Source organism: Equus quagga, chromosome 1, assembly GCF_021613505.1.
Source record: "Equus quagga isolate Etosha38 chromosome 1, UCLA_HA_Equagga_1.0, whole genome shotgun sequence".
NCBI classification, from domain to species: domain Eukaryota; kingdom Metazoa; phylum Chordata; class Mammalia; order Perissodactyla; family Equidae; genus Equus; species Equus quagga.
The window spans coordinates 134,479,463-134,492,178 of record NC_060267.1 but is presented as its reverse complement, the minus strand read 5'-3'; the positions used below and the strand labels follow the sequence as shown (position 1 = coordinate 134,492,178).

At 55.4% G+C, this 12,716-nt stretch overlaps 1 protein-coding gene across 2 annotated transcripts in view; it reads right to left on the bottom strand.

Moving 5' to 3' along the window:
- Positions 1–2,566: 2,566 nt before the first annotated feature.
- The window catches only part of POC1A (POC1 centriolar protein A), a 73,033-nt gene continuing 62,883 nt past the window's right edge, over positions 2,567–12,716 (bottom strand). For both annotated transcript variants that reach the window (XM_046659264.1, XM_046659171.1), the window contains one exon: positions 2,567–2,781. In XM_046659264.1, coding sequence (XP_046515220.1) covers positions 2,683–2,781 — 99 coding nt within the window. In that variant the 3' untranslated portion in view covers positions 2,567–2,682. The remainder of the gene's footprint in view (positions 2,782–12,716) is intronic.

Below are 12,716 nucleotides of genomic sequence, written 5' to 3'. Positions count from 1 at the left end.
GAACTTGTTCAAGGTCATGGAGCTAGCAGGGGGCAGAGCCGGGATTTGGACTCTGGCAGTGGGTCAGGGGCCCCTGACTCCATTGCTCTGCCCTCTTGGCAGCCCGCTACCATGGAGAAATCATGAAGCTGTGGCAAGTGGATCATGGGACAGAGGGAAAAGGATGGTGCTGGGTGGGAGGATGGCAGAGAGTTTTCAGGACAGGCTGGCTTGTGCCACCTGAGTCTCTGGAGGGACACAGGCCTGAAGGGACCCATCAGCTGCTTCTGGGGAGTGGTGACTCGGAGTGAAGGGCAGCAGGCTCACCATGATGTCAAGGTTAGACTCAGCTGCTGCTGCTTTCTGGCTTGGTCGTCCAGCCTACTTGAACTGCCTTCCTTGGTGTCTCTGGCAGGAAGTGTAGGTTCATCCCTGGAACCCCAAGAATCTGGCAAAGGGTAGGTGGGGGACTGCAATTTAAGAATCACTTGTTCTTTTATTTCACATTAGGAAAATTAGCGCATGAAGGGGGCAGGGTTGGGAATTGCCACTGAGATGCACTTCCTAACAAAAACCCCAAACCTAACCTATCTTCCTAGCCAAAAAAAAAAGAGATGGCTGCAATTTGGTTTTCTGGGAGCTCAGTTACCAAAACCCAAAATTAGGAGAGATGATGGCTGAGCTGAGGCACCTGCATTTCTGGAGGTCTGCTTTTGAGCTTGGCGGCATGAGCAGGGGACTGGTAAGAGCCCCCACCACAGGGGAGCCATCGGGGACAGCTGGCAGGGAGAGACACCACAAGATAGGCCCTGTCACATGGCCCCCAACCTCACCAAGCCACCTCAAGCCCACTCAGACCCCACACTCCTCCCTTGCTCCTAAGGGCCCCAGAGCCAGTCCTGCCTGCCACCAGCCCAGTGTTGCCCAGCTCAGGGTCCTACAGCACCTTCAGCGGGGGAGTTGTTGGAACTGAGGCTAGACAGTCACCAGAATGGTCAGAGTGCCCTAGAGTCCCCTGTCCCTTCTCCCAGGAGCAACCTGCGCCCCTGGATTCTCACTCGGAGAATCAGAGAGGTCTCAGGTGAGAACCTGAGCACCCCCCCAGCACTGCCCTCCGCATGGTGATACACACTGACCCCCAGGCTTGCAGGAGGCGGGGCTCTCTGTTGTTTTAAAACAAGTGCAGCTCTCCAATAACCATCCTTCCCCCAAATTCCAGGTTTGGCTGGTGGCTCTGTCAAGGCAGGTGAGTGTGCAGGAAACCCCCCAGGAGGGTGGCCTGGGGCAGGGGGTCCGTTGAGTACCTGCTGTGCCAGGCTCCTGCAGCATCTACCTCATAACCACCTGGAGGGGTGGTTATCACTACTTAACACAAGAACCTGAGGCTCAGAGAGGGTCACCATGCTAAGGTCACACAGCTGGCCAAAGGCAGAGTTGGAGGCCTGACCCTGGACTGCAGCTCTCTCTCCCCTCAGCTGGAGGAGGCAGCTTCCCTATTCTTGTTGTTTATCAGGACTCAACATAGTCTGTGTCCTTGTCAGGCCAAGCTCTTAGGCATTCAGGCTTTGCTCCTACCTGGAAGCCACAGAAGCTGGGAACCTCATTAGCTGCATGGTATTGACAGCTCCCAAGGTCTAACACTGTCCCCCTAGACCCCACGGCAGGGCAGGGGTGTTGGGGATAAATACCTCCCCGGCTGGCTGAGCCCCAAGAAGCCAAATGCTGAAGGCAACAACACCAACCAGACATATGGAAAACACTCTTTCCCCGACGGATGCAGAAGGAGACTATGGAAACCCTCATGAGCAAATGGAAATGCAAGTGCCTGAGGCCTCTAGGTTCCGACTGAAGAAGCCAGCTGGGGCTAGCCAGAGGGAGGTGGGTGGTAGGCAGGGGCTCTGGCTGTCCCTGCTCCTCCAACATCCTGAATGGTGGCAAACAAGTGTCCTGGGCTTCAGAGGTGATCCTGGCAGGGCCCTCCCAAGTTGCCACTTTCATTCTCACTTTGTGGGCCCTGGGATGGGGGACCAATTAGCTCTCACTCAGGACAAGCCATTTCTACGACAAGCTCAATAAAGTTCATTTTAATTTTCAGATTCTTTTGCCCTCGTGTATGCAGGAGGAGGAAGGCACCAGGCCTGAGTGAACATGTGTGGAGCTGAAATCAAGGCCACTGCAAAGCCACCCCCTGTCCAGAGTGCCTGTTCCTGGCTAAGCCTGACTCAGATGGGCCCATGTTGGGCCTTTTGTCAGATTTAGAGATTACTCTTGGCTTATCCATGCAACGAGCAGACCATTCTAAGTTGTGGCAGGTGGGAAAAGCCAGTCATATGGCAGAAAGGTGAACAAACCCCAGCAAGGAGTGAAAAGCAAGGTGGCTTGGGGTTGCCCTCTCCGGAGGAGGAGCTCTGATCTTGAGGCTCCTTAGGACTCTTAGGCAGCAAAGATTTTCAAGCGGCTCCTTCATATGAAACTAAACATGGTCCATTCTGCAGGGGTGGCCCTGCCTACCAGGGCCTCCCCTGCCAGGTGGAGAGGGGCAGACAGCAGGGCGGAGGGAAAAGTATGCAGCTCCTGGGGCTTGGGATGGATGTGGTTCCCACAGAGTGGAATCCCCTTTATTTATTTACCCAAGTCCCACAGTACAAACACGTGGCCTGCCACCCCCCAAATTGACTGAGCTCTTGATTCTTGCTCCCCTGATCATGGTGTCGTTCTCTGCATGATTAGCTGCTGGTTCTCCAGACACTGCTTCAGCTTGTCTTCCGTCAGCGTCAACCGCTGTTCCAGGATGGAGACCGTCTGGAAAATAAATGGTAGTCAGGCTCAGAGGATGGAGGGCCCTCTGGGCTGCCCTGGGGATCCCCTCAGTCAGTCCTGCTCAGCTGCCTCAGCCCGCTGTCCAAATGTCAGCTCTTCCCACTCAGGGGTCCTGCCTGGCCTCTTGGCTCTGGTGGCTGTTGGGACAGCTCTCACCTTCATGTCCACTTCTGGCTCTGGATGGTTGTTCTCTGATGTTCGTGGGCCGGGGGAGGACACAGTGACAGAAAGTAGGTGGCAGGTCCCATAGCCCTTGGCCATTCCCCAAGACAATCAAGGATCAGGAATCCCCAGTAGAAGCACTTCCTCACTGGGGCCCGGCTCTGTCCATAAACTGGAGACCATCAACCATCTCCATTCCAGAGGGGAGAAAACTCAATAAAGTCCATTTTAATTTTCAGATTCCTTTGCCTTCATGTATGACAGAGGAGGAAGCCACCAGGCGCTAGTCAATATATGTGGAGCAGTGACCCACAATGAAGGCATCCCACCTGGGTTGTGTCCATGCCTCGGGCCCTTCACTTCTACACTGGAGGGGCTTCCTAGGCTGGGAGGTGAGTCCCCTGAGCCCAGGAGGGCCTCTGCCTGTTCAAGTCCAGTGAGGACTATTTCCAGAGTCTGCCATCTGGGGGTCAGGCCCTAACTCCCTGTCTTGGAGCCCACTTCCTCCTCTGCAATGGGAAGGATAACGCCAAGTTCATGGCAGTCCTGGAGACTGCAAGGTGACTCAGCATGGTGCCCAGCACTTGTTAGCTTGACCCATGTTGACCACTGTGACAATGTTTGTCATCGTGTTGGCTTCCGGAGGCTGAGCCCTTGCTCCCTGGCCTCTCCCACACACCCAGCATGATGGCTGGCCTGTGGACCTGGCTGTCTGTCTGGCCTGCCAAATGCCCCCCGCCGCTGGGGTTGCAGATGCTCAAGGCCAGTCTTACAGACGTGCCTACCAGACAAGGCTGCGAAAACCTGTCCACCTCCTCTGACTTTGGACAGAGTATTGGCAGAGGGGCAGTGGTGTCTAGGAGCCTATGTGGAGGGGCTGGCCTACTGGCCTTAAGTACTGCCCGCCATGGGCCTGCCCCACTGGTCACACGTCCACTCCAGCACTTGCTCAGCCTGACCCACGCTGGCCATTACGGCTGGGCTCATCATTCAATCCCCTTATTGAGGGTTGCTGAGCGCCTATGCATGGCAGGCCCACAGTGGGCACTGGGCGAGTCCGCTGTGCACGAGGCAGTTTTGGTTCCTGTGCTGTGCAGTCTACAGGCATCAGACAGGGGTCAGATTAAGAAACAAAACTTTCTATTAACTTTACCCATTTGTCAGTGGGCTTTCCCAAGAGGTTTTGCCACCTTCCCTGAGGCTCCATGGAGGCTCTGGACCTTGGTGCAATGGAAAGGAAACTTTCCTTTCGTACATTTAATAAAACATTGAAACATTTTGAGAGGGAGATCCCCCTCTAAGGCTACTATAAATTCTCGCAGCATCCAGCATGGATATCAGCTGCTCATGGAGGCTGCTCCGCCTGGTGGCTGGCCCCTTCTAAATGAGCTGGCCGGGCCTGTGAAGGCTCTGAATCCCCTGGTACAGGACAGAGCGTGAAAAGTTGCTGCCTGTGGAATATGAACTGTACCCTGAGAGGCAGAGCTGAGCAGAAAGAGACAGTCACCTTGCCCCTGTGCTGGCCAGCCAGCCGTGGAGGGGTCTGCATCTTGTAAAAGTGGTGGCGGAAACAGCCCCCGGCTGGCCCAGAGCAGCATTCCTGGAAGTTTCCACTGGCTGCTGTGAAACTCACACTGAGCCAAGTGCCAAAATCATTCTTCATCCAGACTTTTTCCGATGGCCCCGGACTCCAGGCCACGGTGGGGGAGCCAGCCTGCTTTTCCTCTTCTGCTTTTTTTTTTTTTTAACTTTTCACAGGGACCGAATTTCCAAATGTGGAGGCAGGAGGCAGTGGGTACTGGGCCAATGTCAACACCAGGAGAGCCACGCATTTCACGAGGCCTCCTCTTAGTTCCACGGGGGGCCCGTACTTGAGCTCGGGAAAAATCTGGCCCTTAAGTTCGTCAATATTAAATTTCTTTGAACAGAAAAGCATCACCTATTTCACATCCAGCCCCCTGATGGAGGGTGCCGGGCCGCCTGTGGGCCTTTCCTTTGGGAGCTTTGAGGGGGTACTTCACAGCATGTTATAGACAAACAGGCTTAAAAAAAATTCACCACCCCTCAAGCCTGCAGCTCGTCTCCCTGCCGCTCTCTGGCTTCTCCCCTTTCCCACTCGAGCTTCTGGAAGAGTCACGTCATCTCTGTGTTTGGTTCGACTTCCCCTACCCCCTCTGCCTCCAGCCTACTCTGCCAAGATGCTGGGTGTAGCCACCATCCAGGGATAAGTCCACCAGGCTCTTCCCAGTCACATGTGATCCCACCCAAACCCACTCTGAGCCGCAAGGATGGGCCAGGGAGAGGAGGATGCTTTTGGATTGTTGTATGTTAGAAAGCTATCTGGCATTCTCTCCTTCACATATTTTTCTTAAACCTACTCCAAGAAAGCATGGGACCTCACTCCCATGGAAAACAGTTATCCCTCATGACAAAGTGCAACGTAGATCTCTAATTTTGCTCGTGTGTCTCTCTGCCCCCAGGGAAAGGGTTTCCTCAGTGATGGAAGGGCTCCCGTCTGTGCATCCAAGCAGCAGAGGTCAGACATGCTCAGGGCTGGCAGTATAGCAGGAGGGCAGCACCACGGCACCAACATGCCTCCCCCGCTGCTGGGGCCTCCAGGGGGAGGGAACAGCATCAGGAACAGCATGTGGGCTGTGGGGGGCATCTCTAGCAAGGACTGGTTCTGGGCCTTATCATGTGGCTTTGTTTACAGTGTGACCTTTACCTGCCGGTTGGTAGTAACCTCCGCACAGCAAGTGTCAGGCGCACAGCAGCCTCACTAAGTATGTGCTGCCTCAGCGTCCAGAGAGCAGAGGCCGCGGCCTTCTCTCCCGCTGCCCAGGGCCACGCCAAGTCAGCTGCTCTCTGCTCGCCCAACCTCGTGCTCTGGGGATTCTCCTCATCCTCTGCAGGCCGAAGACAAGGCCATCCCTACCCTAGAGCGAGGAGGAGCAGCGTGTAGGCAAACACCTCCACGGTCGTTCTGAGGCCACACTCCCAACCCAACGGTCTTGCCTTTCTTTTATTCCAGGGCAAACAAGAACTGACCTTCCAAGCAGCCCCATTACGCACAGGCCTCTCACCTTACTCTTTCCAGAGGAACGGGGACCAGAAGTCTGGCCCCAGCCACTCAGAAAGTCCCCAAGGAGGTGCATGCCGGGTCTGGTGGCAGGTGCCAATGAGGGAAATGGCTCTGCCCGACATGGTGTCCGTGGACCTCTGACTTTTAAGCAGGGTGAAGGGAAACTGGAGAAAGGGCTTGAGTCCAGGGTGCTGGCTGCTGGGCAGACCTGTCTGGGCAAGGTGGCCAGGAAAGATGGCCCATCTCCCGGGACTCCTTCATTCTGGGGTCCAAACTCTTCCACAGAGAGGCCTCTCCTGTCTGCTGACCTTGGAGAAACCAGACAGCTCACGCCCTCTCCTTGACCCTTTTGCCATCAGGCAGCTTACTCCCAAGTCCCCTCTGTAACTAGAGTGTGGAGCCCAGACTCGAGGGGACCAGTGGCAGGACTGGGGGGTCATCCTGATGATCCTTGACACACACTGCTCCAGGGCTGCTCTTGGCAGCCGACGTTCCCGGAGCACTCACAATGTGCCAAGCACACTTCAACAAACCTTCAGGGTAGGAGCCTTTATCACGCCCATTTTTCACATGAGGAAACTGTGGCACAGTGATATTAAGCAACTTGCCTCAAGTCACACAGTTTATAAATGATAAACCTGGGCCATAAGCCCCAGCGGCCTGGCTTCATAATGTGAGCTTGGGCATTGGGAACTGTGTACCTTCGCTTTGTCCCCATTGAGCACATAGAAGGAGAAGCCTGGCCTTACTCCCTTCTGCCGACTTGCTCCAACCACACCTGAGGGCTACTGGCCATTTGACCCCAGGAGACTTGCTTGTCCCCCCACCCTATCCCCAAACTCAAGCAGATGGGGAGGAACTCATGGATCTCTGTTCTCACCCAGGGGCAGCCGCCTTCTGTCCTGTTTAGGCCACCTGGCCTGGTGGCTCCAGACTAAAAGAGCAGAAGCAGTGGAAAGGGACATCCCTCAGGGTCAGCCAGCAGCCCCCTCACACCATCAGGCCACTCTCAGAGGCAGTTCCCAGGCTCAGATGCCCCAGCCCCAGAAAGCAGAGTCTCTTACCTGGCTAAACAACGACATACTGACAAGAACCTTTAAGTAGATATGCAGTGAGAAACTACCCTAACGCCTTCACTTGAGACGCCTTTCCACTGGGGCACTTGTGTCACTACGGCATAAGTGGTCAGCCCCCTAACACACCATGGAACTCATTCAGGTCGCTGCTGGGCGCCCTGCCCTCACCAGACTGGGCTCAACTTGAACCAAGGCACCTCCTTTCCTGAATCAGAGTGACAGGAATCAGAATTCGGACCCCACTCTGGACACTGTCTGCATCCCAGGGTCATAGCCTTCACCTGCGAGCTGTGGGGGAGCCTCATGGGGCAAGGTCATAGGGGATCCAGAAGTTTCATCTTCAAAGTCGCATCTGTCAGAGGGTCACTTGGGAGCTTGTTTCTGAACTACCTTCTCCTGCTGTTACCAGCAATCTCCAGGAAGCCATAGCCCTCTTCATGGAAAATTGTTCCCTCAGAAACACTGCTGTTCACTCCTGTTGAGGATGTTCTGTTGTTTCTCTGGACCAAGGGTTGGCACACTCGGCCTGCTTCCTACTTTTATAAATAAGGTCTTCTTGCCATGCCCATTTGTTTACGTACTGTCTATGGCTGCTTTCTGGCTACAACGGCAGGTCAAGTAGTTGTGACAGACACGCTACGGCCCACAAAGCCTAGAATATTTCCCATTAAGAAAAGGTTTGCTGGGACTGGCCCTGTGGCCAAGTAGTTAAGTTCACATGCTCCGCTTCTGCAGCCCGGGGTTCACTAGTTTGGATCCTGGGTGCGGGCCTAGCACTGCTCATCAAGCCATGGAGTGGCAGCATCCCACATAGAGGAACATTCTAGAATGACCTATGATTAAGATATGCAACTATGTACTGGGGCTTGGGGAGAAAAAAAAAAAAAAGGAAGATTGGCAACAGATGTTAGCTCAGGACCAATCTCCTCACAAAAAAAAAAAAAAGGTTTGCTGATCCTTGCCCTTGACTCTCTTTTCACTCACTCAAATCCTCACTGAGCCCCTCCCTGTGCTGGTCCATGACAATGGCGCAAGAGACCCAGCTGGACCCGTGCGGTGCACAACGGTTTGAAGAGGCAAGTACTAAGCAGTAGCACGGAGGAGCCGGGTGTACTGGGAAGAAGGGAGGGGTTTGGCCTGGTCAGGGCCAAGGGAATGGCCCTAGGAAGTGAGGAGTAAGCAAAGGTCGAGGAGGAGTTCACCAGGCAAGAGGGACAGGGAGGGCACTGGGCCAAAGGATCAGTGTGCACGAGGGCCCTGAGGTGGCAGGGAATGTAATGAGCAGGAGGGATGGCTCAAAGGAGGCTCGTGTGCAGGAGTGAGGAGAGGGCCTCAGAGGAGGCAGAGGGGCTGGGCCGTGCTAGGTAGCCCCATGTTTAGCCTCAGAGCAGCAGGAAGGTGCTGGTGGTCCTAGGCTGAGGTGGGTGAGCCAGATGGGGGACAAGAGAGGAGGAGATGCTCCCTGAAGCCAAGAACACAGGACAAGCCTGAGGACAGGCCCCGTGCGAGAGGCAGAGGATGGGCTCCAGACAGGACAGGTTGAGTGCGAGGCCCCTCTGAGAGGACTGAGGGTCAGGCAAGCATGAGGCGGCTGGGGAAGCCTGGGTGAGCAGCAGGGTTATCCTGCATTTCTGAGAGCATCCCCACTGCTGGGGGCGGGGAGCAGGAGGAGGAGGGAAGAAGAGGAGGAGGACAGGGCAGTGAATCCACAGTCCTGATTGCTGAAGAGAACCCAGCAAACGTGAGCTGAGGGCCCAGGCCAGGGCACAGGTCCATGTCAGTGATGTCCCTGGAACCCACTGGAAGGCAGCCTGGCCCCCTCAGGGGGCAACATGAGGGACTGCCCAACGCAAGGAGGGTGCTGGAAGCATTGGCCTCCAGAGCATGGGAGGGGCCAGCTCAGGCCAGGAAGTGGGGTTTCCAGCATGACTCCACTGCCTGGGCTCTCCAAGGAAAATCTTCCCAGGAGAGGAAGAACAAGGGCATCTGGCTCAAATCCTAATTTTCCTGTTTAATGGAGAGAATACATTGTGATCTGTCTCCTACGGGGGCAGCATTAGTAGGGCAGTGACTTCTCTCGCTCACAGTTCAAGATGTGTAAGACATTTTATGTAACACCCTGAAGGACCTTCTGAGTGTGGTATAAAATTAACCGATGTTAAAGTGATAGGCTTTTATTTTTAGTTTCCTAAGAATTGTAGTGATGCTCAAAGAACTTGCACCAAAATGCCAGTGCCCAGCGACATATCTGGCACCCAGGGCCCCCAACTCCAAGTGGGAGAGAACACAACATGGGGGCCATTTTGTCAGATGCCCCCATTCCGTACCTCACAGCCTCAGATGTCTTTTCTCTATGGGCATCAAATTATCAGGTGTCTGCCAAAGGTCAGCTACGGGCCCCGAGGGGCCCCCAGACCTGGAACAGTTGAGCCCACCTCCCACATTGTTGCCCAAACCACTAATGGCCCAAACTGCCCAGTCTGGGCGCCCTGCGTGGGACAGAGTCTGGGTATGGCCTCCGAGGTGGCCGAGGGGAGAGCCTTCACTCCTGACCATGTGAAGGGGACTCAGGCCTCTGTGGTGCTGCGAGAGGCCAAGCACGTGTGCAGGGTCTCTGCCTGGCTCACAGCCGTGAGGGCCTGGGCGGCATGGGCTGGGGGCTCTTCAGCAGGCATCACATGGAGGAGGTGAGGGTCCGTGCTCCCTGAGAGAAGAACTCCTCACACCCTCGAAAGTGGTGGAACAAAGCAGAACAGGGGCATCTACGACTGGCCTTGCCTCTGTGCCCCGCATGCCTCGTGAGCCACTGTGCAGTCCCTACTTGCCCACACTCTCCCCCTCCCGTTATGCTGTGGCACTCTCCCTGGGCTTTGTGCGCCTTTCCTTGTCACTCCTTTCTCCTTTGGCCACCTACTTCCCAGCCCCTCCCTCCCCTTCTTTCACCGCCCCCCTCCTCACCTCTTTTTCTCCTGGCCTGGTTTTCTCTTTTTTTTAATTTAACTTATTTTTGCTGAAGAAGATCGGCCCTGAGCTAACAACTGTACCTATCCTTCTTCTATTTTGTATGTGGCTTGCTGCCATAGCATGGCTGCTGCCGAGTGATGTAGGTCTGTGCTCGGGAGCTGAACCTGGGCCACCAAAGCGGAGCATGCCAAACTTAACCACTAGGCCACAGGGCCGGCCCTGCTGGTTTCCTCTTGAGGTAGGCTTGTCTTGCATTTTTTCTCAGCTCTTTCCCCCCACTTTTCATTTCTGCTTCCTCATTAGGCCTCTTTTTCATCCCATTTTCACTTTGTATTTGGAGAGAAAGCAACAAGAAAAGAAGCAGGATTTGTTGGTCTGGCCCACAGGGGCTGAACTCCAAGTGGAGTCCAGTCCCCTGACATGGCTCACCTCCTCTGGGGAGGATGCCTGGGCTGTCAGACCCGGGAAGGAGAGCTCCAACTCTGACAGGGGGGTCCAGGAGGCCTCTGTGAGGAGACAACACAAGAAGGGCCGAAGGAAGTACGTTCCAACCACAAGGTACAGCAGATGCAAAGGCCCTGAGGCAGACAACATGGCACATACTTGGAACTGTCGGAGGCCAGTGTGGTTGGTTTGGAGTGGTTGAGCAGGGAAGAGAGTGTGGTGGTCACAAGGAAGGTAGAGGAGGGATTTCAGGGCCCTTAGCCAAAAAGGGAGAGGGACAGGGAAGCATCTGCTCTCTGGCACTGCGTCACCAGACTCACAGGTCTGAGCAGATACAGACAGGGAGGACGGTGCTCCTGAATGCCTATAGCCAGTTTTTAGAGTGCTGGCTCCAGAGTGAGCTCTAGGAGAAGCTTGGCCTAGGAACTGACCATGGCTGTCTGGTGCCACAACAGGCAATGAAACAGAAGGGAGTGAACCGACACTTCAGAACACAGACCAAGGGAGCACCCTCTGAGCCAGGTCCCTTCCAGTAGCTGTTCCTCCTCCCAGAGCCACAGCTGCTGCCACCTTTGCTGAAGGCCTCTTGCATAGACCCCACATGCAAATGTAGTGGGAAAACGGGAGCCTCATCTTCTACAAAGCCCCAAGGGGCCACAGTATACCCACGGGCCCTCCTGACAATATCATCCACTCCCATACATTTGTCAGGTGCCCGCCACACGCAACAAACAAGAGACTCTGGCTCTTAGGGCTTCCAGGCACTGATGCGGCTGCAGTACCAGTCCTGTCTGGGCTGGCTTTTGGCAAAGCTGCTCCACCATGACTGACAGTGAATAACATTTGGGAGGAAGAGAAAGAGAACAAGGGTGATCAGCCAGCCAGCCATTCTATCTGCATTTCTCAGATATTTGGCTAGGTCCTTAAGAAATGCTTCCACATGTGCAGGCCTCACTCTAGGCTCCCCCCTGCACTCCTCAATCCCATCTAGCTCTGGGGCAGCCCTTCTTCCCAGTAGCCCCTGCTCTCACCTTAGTCAGGGCACTCTTCCATGTCCACCTCTTGCTCTAAGCAGAGCCCTAGGTGGTACACAGGTCCCCTCTAAGGTGAGTGGTATTGGTTTCTATGGTCAAAATTCCCTCCTAGGCTTCCTTGGAACAGGGAAGACAGGTAGCATGGAGGTGGACAGGGTGGCTGGGCCAGAAGATGGAGGCAGAGAGCTGACATCCAGCCACACACCCCTCAAGCACTCTGCCTTGGCTTGGAGCAGTGGTGGAGGGAAGTAAAACTGCCCTAGGATGGCCGTCTAGCAGGAATCCAGGAGACTGGGGCATTGGTGTCTGACTGGGCAAGATGGGAGGGGGGCAGGAGGGCTGAAACGATGTGAGGGTGCCATACTAGCAGGAGCCTGCGAGGGCTACAGCGTGGGGAGAAACTCAGGCAGAGGGAAATGAAGTATGTGCGGCAGAGGCAGCACCCCCCGGGGTGAAGGCCAGGAGAGGGCAGTGGGCATGGGGAGCACAGCAGGGCACTAGAGCTGGCTGGGGTGTGGGGGTACACAGCGCAGGAAGAGCTGATGGACCCGCGCTGTCCAACACCCCTCTGGATGCTGCGTTTGGCTGGGTGGGGCAGTCACGTCAGGGCTCTGCCTGAGGAATGTCCTCCCCAGACTGAGGCAGGCCACCCCTGCCCCAGGACGCCCAACATACAGTCAGGGCTGTAGGCCCAGGCCCTTCCCTCTCAGTGACTGCTCCTCTCAGTCCCCATCCTTTAGCCTTGGCTTCCTCGTGTCTTCTGGGTCACCCTTCACCCCTCTGCCCTCCACACTGCTGTGGCTCTGTCCCTGCTTTTCCCATCCAAGAGCTTATGGACAAAGGCCAGACCCCTTGGTGTGGCATTCATGTGGCACTCAAGGCCTGTGTTCTCTGTTACTGCTGCTCTCCCTGCCTGAATCCCACCTACCTGAAACCCCACTGTAGCCCTGTTACCCCAGGGAGTCCTCTTCATTCCCGGCCCAGTACTCAGGTGCCTGCTCTCCTCTGCCAGCGTGTCATGGCTGTAGCCTGGGTGTGGGCCCTTGGAAAATGCTGTCACAGTGACTCCTGGTCCTCACCTTTGTCTCTGTGGTAAGACTGCAGGCTCCACAGCTGTATTGCCTGGGTTCAAATCTGGGTTCAAATCTGAACTTG